The sequence below is a fragment of the Notothenia coriiceps genome, unplaced genomic scaffold (assembly GCF_000735185.1).
Source record: "Notothenia coriiceps isolate Sejong01 unplaced genomic scaffold, NC01 NC01_scaffold00001153, whole genome shotgun sequence".
NCBI classification, from domain to species: domain Eukaryota; kingdom Metazoa; phylum Chordata; class Actinopteri; order Perciformes; family Nototheniidae; genus Notothenia; species Notothenia coriiceps.
Window position 1 is genome coordinate 5084 of NW_011333854.1, and position 9478 is coordinate 14561.

General features: G+C 42.9%; 1 protein-coding gene across 1 annotated transcript in view; it reads left to right on the top strand.

Annotated features, from left to right (window-relative positions):
• LOC104959468 (bromo adjacent homology domain-containing 1 protein-like) overlaps nt 1-9183 on the top strand; it is a 10538-nt gene extending 1355 nt beyond the window's left edge. Inside the window, exons 2-6 of the mRNA XM_010787371.1 lie at nt 2876-4666; nt 5321-5679; nt 5985-6144; nt 6383-6479; nt 9177-9183. Of these exons, the coding sequence (XP_010785673.1) occupies nt 2896-4666; nt 5321-5679; nt 5985-6144; nt 6383-6479; nt 9177-9183 (2394 nt within the window). The 5' untranslated portion in view covers nt 2876-2895. The remainder of the gene's footprint in view (nt 1-2875; nt 4667-5320; nt 5680-5984; nt 6145-6382; nt 6480-9176) is intronic.
• The last annotated feature ends 295 nt before the right edge of the window (nt 9184-9478 follow it).

Genomic DNA, 9478 nt, shown 5'->3' on the forward strand with positions numbered 1-9478 from the left:
TGTAAAAAAAAAAACTGGTTTGGATTGTATTTATTTTTAAGGAAATATTGTAATATTTAAAGCATGTCTATAGTTGAAGCTAAAAGCTAGTGCAGGAAACTTGTGTTGGACTGAAAGATTTGAAGTTTGTTTTGATGGTTGCATGTACCTTGAGTTTCTCAGTGTACAAAAATATGAATGCAGTCTATAGATCTTACCCTGGGTTGCTGTTTTACACACATTTTCTTCTGAATTCTGGTCTTATCATAAAAAAGTATCCTGGTGTGCCTGGTGTTTGATGCTCTGAAAGGAGCTGATGATCTATGTTCTTACCAATTAGAGACAGAGCGCAGGGTCATTGATCTTCCAGTAACTGTGAGATTACTTCCTGAGGATCACCAGGCCTAACTGTTTAAAGAGCCAAATTGCTGTTCAGCCAGAAGGCTGCCACATGAGATAATATCTCACAGGTTATCCCCGCCAGTGTTCCCCCACCTACACTTCTCAGCAGTAACCCGCAACTGCCGCTGGAAAATAATCTTTGTGGGTTTGAAAAATGTTGATAAAAGCTCATTATCAAGGTTGTTGTTCAGAAAGGAGATTTACTTTAAACACACTTTGTTATTTAGGTAAATTAAATCCTTAATTTGTCAGATTCTGGATTGGTTTTCTGGAATAAGTATGGAGAACTTCTGAAGTTAAGGTTGGATGTGCATGTCATTCTGGTATTCAATTTCAGTCTCAGCAGGCAAGGTCACACTGCAAAATGGATTACATCTTCTCAGAGAAGCAAAGCCCAAAACTAGCCTTCCTGTGATAGGAAAAAGACGCAAAGACATGCACTGAGATGACAGATCACATACTACCTGATGTTATCATTCATAAACATAAACCAAAATAATGCGTTTCAAGGTATTACAACTTTTTGTTTTCTCTGTTGTGGAGTGATGAATATAATGCAATAATTTGTTTTAAATACCTTTTTGGAAATGCTGATTTGGGAGTTGTAGTCCATTAACGCTGGAGATTTACTCTTATTGGCTATTGGCTTGGATCTTTCTGACATTTAAATGTTGAACCTCCTACAGACTGCCCAAGCACAGTCCGACGAAATCAAACGTGCTTGAGAATTCTTGTCGGCTCCAACAGTTTGGCCAAAGTCCTGAATGAGTTCACATTATAGAGGAATCTGCATCAAGCATCAGAGCCTCACACAGCCATGCTAGTCCGAACAGAAGCCCTGGCCTGGGATGACTGCTTTTCCAGGTGATAAATTGCCATTCAAATGATAAATTGTTTATTCGGAGGGAGACCTCAGTTTTTTATCATAACTATGTAGAACTCGGCCGAACCAAAACTCCAAATCCCAGCAGACGCATAAAAGCTAGTTTTAAGCTAAAAAAACACAGGTCTTTTTTTCAAATATCTCTTGAAAATATCACCTGACATCAAATAACCCCAACCCTAATTGATCGGTTGTAACTATATCATTGGATTGGGTAAGAAAAACAATGTCTTTTTAAGTAAAAAAAAAAAAAAAAATCTCCATTCAGTTCAGAAACTTGGATGGCAGAACATTCTTAATTGTATTCTCTATAGGGAGATTTGTGGTGGAGATTCTACCATGTGTACTGTTATAAAATGCAAATATGTTCAAGTTTACCCATCTTATTAACCAGACAATACATCTTTATGACTCGAGCTCCAGTATAAAAATACACTGCATTAACATTTCCCCGAGGCACCGAAGTAAAGTCATGGTCTGTATATGTGCATTATCTAAGGAACACCTGCCTAAACATATACATGAGTCATTCATCGCTTGTTTATTGTTGCAATTTCACAACAAGCTCAGGGAGTCTTTTTTCATGAATACTCCCAAGCTTATGGTTTGTTGCTAATGGAGTTTAATAGCTAAAGGATTTTACAATGAGCTCAGGGAGTATTCACAGTACGTTGTGTCAGAGATGTATGCATGATATTACCTTTCTCATCACGTATACGAGCTATGAATATATATGCATTGAGACACACATTTTCTACTGTAATTTTGCCTTTTTCTAATGTAGACTTAGCTTGCTTTGTCTTATTTTCCTATTCGAACATCATATTGTAGTTTTTTCCTTTTGACATTTTCCTTTCACTCTTAACATTTCAGACTAAACAATTGGCTGCAAGAAGCTGTTATTTGCATTCTGTGTGCACACTGGTGATAACGCAACAAGAGCAGTGAATGAATGACAGAGTGCATCAGTTTCTTCTTTGCTACATGAAACAAACAAACCCTGTTATAATTTGAGGATCACAATCGGGCATTCAGAAGCTGAGACCTCACCATATGATCAAATCGATTCAGCCTGATCACAAAACCATTGGTCTCATTGTTCAACTTTTATTATCGCATCTGATGTTGTGGTGTTTATATCCAAACTGAGTGCTTGTGCCAAATAGTCGATATCTTTGTTCTGCTCGTTTTCATGCCTTCTATCATTTTCTTTGTACTTCAGTCCCATCCAGCTTTGTCTCGTTTCGAGTCAAGACAATGAAAAAGGTTTGAAGTTGTGTTAATGGTCCCTTCTTGGTCCATAATACCTTCCTTTTACCACTCCCTAAGTGTCTGCCCTGGCCATTAATCCTGCTCTGCCAGAAAAATGCTGTCTGCTGATCTTAACTGCCTTTGTGATTTTGAAGAAACAAAAGCTATAGAGATGTGTTAAAATGTTCTACAAGTGAAGGGCTGAACCAGCTCTCTGGATCTAATTAAAGCTTTGTTTCTAAGTAACTTGAACCACTGTATAGATCACTGGTTTTGCTCGGTTGATTTTAAACGTTGTAAGCACACGGTGAAACTAGGACAAACACATTGTTGACCACTTGTCGGTCTCTTTATCTCTAGGCCCCGTGGAGAAGCATGTGATGACTCATGCAAGGCAGAAGGGTTCCCTCAGGCAGAGCGACTGTAGTGCTGAGCGGTGGGACAACAGCCCTCCTTTGCCACATGTTGGCACAATGGGCGACACCTGGACTGAGCGCTCACTTAGATTCGGGAGGTCAAAGAAGATAAGCGAGATCATCAAACGGAAGAAGGTTAAGGTCAAGAGTGTGAATGACAAGGCAGGGAAGAAAGAAAAATCTGATCAGAACAGAAAACTTGACCGGAGGCGCGACAAGAAACGGGACAGGAAGTCGTATCCTTTGCGAGGCAGGGCTGAGACTTCAGACGGGGAGGGGCTCAGCTGTCATGTCCTCCTTACCCGATTGGAGGAAAGCATCCGCGAACAGGAGAGTTGTAAACAAAGCACACGAAAGGATTCACGCAGACATTCATCTCTCAATCCCAAACCCAGAAAAGGGAAAAGCAGTGAAAGAAAAGGGGCAACGTCATTACCAAAAACCAAATCAAATTCAAAAAGCCCTAGTCATGGAGAGTTTATTCTTTTCCCAGAACCTCGCAAGCGCAGACTGGCCTCCCTGAACGCCGAGGCGGTCAACAGTTTACTGCTTGAAAGAGGTTCTGACGCTCAGGTGGCAGCTAAACTGGCCAGGAGACAGGAAGAGTCCACAAATGGAGGGTCTGCCTTGGATGCAAATCCAACCAGGAGTGGTGTCCCTGGAGGTATAAAGGCTACGCGTGGAACCATCACTAAATCCTCAACGACACCCAAACTTGAGCTGTGCCAAAGCTCTAAGCATGTCCAGAAGGCCAAAGCCAACCAAGCAGATAGCGGGGGGATGAGCCTGGAGAGTCTGGATGCCCCCGCCCCCAGACGATTGGCTGGACTTAACGCTGCAGCCCTGCTAAAGTTAACTAGCTCCTCTGCTACCAGTAAACAGAGAGTAAAGGCTGCACCCACAGCTACTATCACAACTGACTGCAAGGCTTCTGCTTTTGTCAAAACCCCAAAACAGCTCTCAAGGGTCAAACTCAAACACAAGGGATTCTCACAAAAACAGAAGGGCAAAAAGGTCCCTGCCCTGCAAAGTGGGTGCGCAGCCTGCAAGAATAAGGCGGACTTTGAGCCCAAAGTGGAGTGGGATACCAGCAACTGCACCCATCGACTGACCAAACCAGGGTACCAGTCACGCAGCATGCTAGCATACCCGCTAAAGCAAGTGAAGGAAGAGCCTCTGGAGACCGAAATGAGCCCATACTACTGCTGTCCGCCAGAGGGCTCAATGGAATACTGCCACCGCTTGGCCTTCTTCCTGGGCCAGCAGCCCTACGGAGAATCAGACGATCAGCCACTTAACTCAGCCATAACCCCTGTGAATCGCGAGTGCCTCGTAACCTCACCGTCCCTAACGCATTCCCACCCACACACAGCTCTGACCCTCAGCCCACACTCCTGCCTCTGCACCGCCGACCACTGCTTCTCTAGCTACTATGTTCACATCGCCCACCCGACACACACTGGAACATCGTCAGCAGGCCTGGCCCCGCGACCTCTGAACTTTCCCCCTTCCAGTTTATGCCCTAATCGGACGAATAGCTCCAAGCTGCTGGGTCCGCAGGTGTCCCACGGCTCGGGGCTGACCCACTCTGCCTACTGCAACTCGGTGGCTTCGCCCTGCTATGGTGAAGCCTGCGGGATCAGTGGCTACACCTACAGAGCCATGCCTCCCGTCACCAGCAGGGGATGTTCTTTCAGTACAGGATGCACTGAATGCACACACACCATCAAAACAGGTGAGTGGAAAAAATAAATAGATTACGTATTTGAGCTTATTCCACTTTCAGATGTATGAAGCAAATTGTCAATATCGTGTTAAACAACTGGAACTGAGAATGTCTAAACAACTACATTTTTCAATCACATCTGAAGCACCTTTCCCCATATCCCAATGTTATCATGGTATAAATTAAAGAACTAAAGAGTACTTTGTTGTAAATCTTGCCTCAGGCTTGTCGTGTGGCTCAACTAGTGTGAACCTTCTTGATCTTTTTGTTGTTGTTATTAGCTTTGAAAGTGTCCTTTTGCTTGAGGCTCTGACTTAGATATTCCTTGATAAGGAACTGTTGGCTTATATGTAATTCCTTCCGTAACAATTGTAAATAAGATAAAGGAAGCAGGTTGTTTTACATGTGTTTCACGGTGGAACCATGCAATTTGCCACTTAAATTATGCTTTGCACTTATGCAACTGCAGCTGCAACTTAAAGTTTGCTAACTTTAGCTAATTTAAGATACTGGTGATAAATCACCTAGTAAGTCTGTAACAAAACACCCGAGTGAACTGAAGTGATTAGTTTAGTCTTGTGTGACATGGTCTAGCTTTAAGTGAAAATGTGATCTTTTGCTTTCTTGCTGTATAATTGTAACGTTCACCCTTTACTTTTCCAGAGGGTTACTCCTCCCCTCAGGGTGACCACAGCCCCTCCCTTTTGGTTCCCCCTTCCATGCCCGTCTCCAGCTGCCCTCTATCCAGCATGCCCACTTCCACTCAGACCAAACCCCACCTGCTGACCCCCCTGTCAGGGCGAGAAAAGCCGCAGGCCAGGTTAAAGCTGGCCCCTGAATGCCCACAGAGCAACAAGCCCTCCAACGGCTCCCGGTCCATCGGCCGCACACGGCCGCCCCAGAAACAACCGTCAACCTTGCCAAGCTTCAGCAGCACCAAACAAAAGAGAGTCAGCCGAAGACGTGCCACCAACGGTTGGCGGCCTGTGGGAATGCCCACGGAGAGAGAAGTCTTTATAGCGGTACGTTATTTGTGAGTGTGTCTTCTAGTGGAGAAGATGAGCAAGATATAAGAGAGCTTTATTCTGTTTGTCTCTCTGAGACTTTTTCTCTCCTATTCCTATTCCACTTCCTGATAATACCCTGATAGGAAAAGCATCCTCGCAGCTGCCTGACAAAAAAATAAAAAAATCAGCTCTAGGTGGTAAAGATAATTGTGTTTTGACCACACAGCTTCGTGTGACAGATTACTTTTTGTCTTTATAATGATAATTATATCTGTCCTTGTGGGTGTGTATGCGTGCATGTGAATGTGTCTGTGTCTCAGGGAGAGGATGAGATAGCCCTGCGGCAGTGTTATGAAGGAGTGGAGAGGGACGGTGAAGTGATACATGTCAGAGACACTGTGCTGCTACGATCAGGCCCCAGGAAGAAATCACTCCCATATGTTGCCAAGATATCATCGCTGTGGGAGGACCCCAAAACAGGTAAGGGAGACGAGGAGGGGGAGATCACAGATAGATATGGTGGATGGACTGACGAAGGGACATGTGGCCATGTTTGTTTATGTGTGTGTGTGTGTGTGTGTGTGTGTGTGTGTGTGTGTGTGTGTGTGTGTGTGTGTGTGTGTGTGTGTGTGTGTGTGTGTGTGTGTGTGTGTGTGTGTGTGTGTGTGTGTGTGTGTGTGTGTGTGTGTGTGTGTGTGTGTGTTATTTGCCTCCTCAGGAGAGCTGATGATGAGTCTTTTCTGGTACTACAGACCTGAGCACACACAGGGAGGCCGAGATCCCAGCACACACTGTGAGGTGAGGCTTCGTTTAATGTTGGCCAGCGGGCAAATTACAGTTTTGCAAAACGGAAATAGCACATTGGAAATACTTTGTCCTCTTTTTAAAAACAGATAAACTGAGGTAAACACATTTCAAGATTTGTCCACTAATGGGTAATGAGTGGACTTGCTTGAAACTCCTCCATTGGACACCTCTGTTTACTTCTAATAACATCAATATGTAACAGTTGCGCTTCTATTGGCTAGCGCTCCAACACATTGTACGTGATAGGCTAAGGGGCGGGACATCTCTTAGCTGTTGCCAAATCACTACAGAGCCAGCTAGTTAACCAATCAGAGCAGACTGGGCTCTGGTTTCAGACAGAGGGAGAAAATAGTCTTTAAAGTTGTACCAGTTAATATTCCTAGAATATTAACTGGTACAACTTTAAAGACTATTTTCTCCCTCTGTCTGAAACCAGAGCCCAGTCTGCTCTGATTGGTTAACTAGCTGGCTCTGTAGTGNAAACTCAGAGAATTCTGATAAGAATTCTGAATAAGGACCTGGTGCACGGTACACTGTAACAAATAAGATTGGCTGCAAAGTTTTCCAGGTCGGATGCGTAAGACTAAAAACGAGGCTTTCAAAGGAGGTATAATTTAATTTTTGTTTAGTATTGATAAGTAAACTTGAGTCAAAGATTAATATACTTGCATTCATTTTTAATACTTACATGCCAGTGTGTCTACATTATATCTAGTTCTCATTCTTATTACTTTGCAATTCAGAATTTAATCCCACCAGCCTTATAAAATGTTTTAACCAGAGGCAGATTGTTTATATTCAAAGAATAGGTCCTAATTCGAATGAAGATAAAGTTCTTACCTGCATATATTTGTTATACTTACCTTGAGTGAGACTCTATAACACTGCAATTTCCCATTAGGATTTAAACAGAACTCTATCATTTATCGAACCAGTCTCCTTTCCTGCTATCTACCCACCTTAATATCCAAAGTAAAATAAAAAAAATAAGGAATTGGAAGATGACAAGATAAGTATGTAGTCTTCATGAAAAAATGACAATATGGGAAGAAAAACTGACTCACTGACAACACAATACATTTACCGTGCTGCCTCATATACACCACCAAGTCTACAGGCTTTGGAGGTCAAAGTGTGTAGCTGGTTGTATTATGAGACACAAATCTTCTGCTGTGGCTTCTTCAACAGACACTAAGAGGGGTGTGTGTGTGTGTGTGTGTGTGTGTGTGTGTGTGTGTGTGGCCTGAACGGGTTTAAAGGCCAAACACAGATAATGACTGTGCTGACAGAGGACATTTGGAGAGATGGTAACACAGGAGAGGGACAGGAAGAGGTTGAAACCTGTCTCCTGCTGTATTCAAATTAACAGATGACCATGTTCTGTATGCCATGTGGTGCCTAAATGAAAAGGTCAAAGAGGGTTTGACCCTGAACCGTGCATGCTGTCTCACTACTGACCTCCTGTGGGGATTACTCAGCATCACAGCTGCTCTTTGGAAGAACTTTACAGACTTCCTATTGATCAAATTCAGTCAGAGCAGCTTCCATTTATGACACATAACAAAGAAATACACAAGTCAGTGAGTCAAATTACATTTAAATGTAGTAAATAAAGATCCACACGCAGAATTTTCACAAAGGACTTAAAATTTATAAATATTCTTTCAACATTAAATCAGTAGGGATGTTATATAATTCTTCCAAAAAATCCAAGAGATCTTCAGAGAGCATGACAAAGTGACAATAATCTGATACACACATTGCTTCTCTACTCAAAAAATATCTAGACTTTTTACTGCGTATATCCCCCGTTTCTTCCAAATATATCAAAATATATGTTGACAATAAGCATCAATACAGACCACACAGAAAGCAGAATCTCATCGGTCGGTCGGGTGCTTTTGTTTTTTTGAGTGAACACACTTCCTGTGTGGCATCACTAAAGGTCACTCAGTGTTTGACCCCTGCCACTATGTACACCCTACATGCACAGAAACCCCTCCTCAGTGCTGGCCCTGCCTTGTTGCCATGGCTGTGTCCATGCAAAGCTGCTAGAAAAGTCACATAAATAATAACATACAATCTAGTCCATGCTTTCTGCAGGGTTGGCCAACACTCGGGAGGATGACTCATGGCGACTTCCTTTTAATGAACGTTCTTCATCTCCTTTTCTCCTGCATCACTCTTAGTAGCAAAAAGACAAGGATGCATTTACAGAAAACGAGGGAGGAAGCTGCTTTGAGAGGTGGCCATTCTGCACACACAGGGTTCCTGCCCTCTAGGGGACAAACACAGTCAATGCACATCTGGGAGAAAGGCAACGGTGGCCAGCTGATTTGGATGCTGGGAGAAGCTGTTCAGCAAATCATCAAATTCACCTACTCATTTATTATATTTAGAGTCCTTCACTTCTTGTAAAACTTGAGTAAGGGACTGTGTGAAAATCATAAGAGTGCGGAGGAGAGAACAAACCTGCATTTTATTTTATAAAAAAAGCAACGTCCTCCAAATAACTATTGTTGTATTTTTTAACGCCACTTTGAAAATGAAAATGTTTAAAGTCACCCATTAGAATCCTACAAATGATACATTTTTTGCAGAGATCAAAACGGGAAAACACAACCAGTCTATACACTTTTTCAATCTAAAGTTACATCAAAAATAGAATTCTTGGGTGAGATCACCATCCCCTGCTCTCCTAACAGATATTGAGTCCCGCCCCTTAAGAACACTTATAAATACATAACCCGGCACAAGTAATTTTCATACAGTCCCTAATTCCCGACAGTTAATGAAAACTCTCTACAATATTGTGCTAAATTTAGAGAAGGGAAACTGGTCTAGGTGTCAATCAGCACCCGAGGGATCTTCTACCTGGAGCCCAGAGGACGTACCGTCCTGTCTCAGTTGCACTGGCTCCGTCTCTCCCCTAATAGGACCAATCAATAAAGGCTCAGGTGACCATGTTGCCACGGCATTCTCCCAAACGTCACTTAAGGTCAGTCAG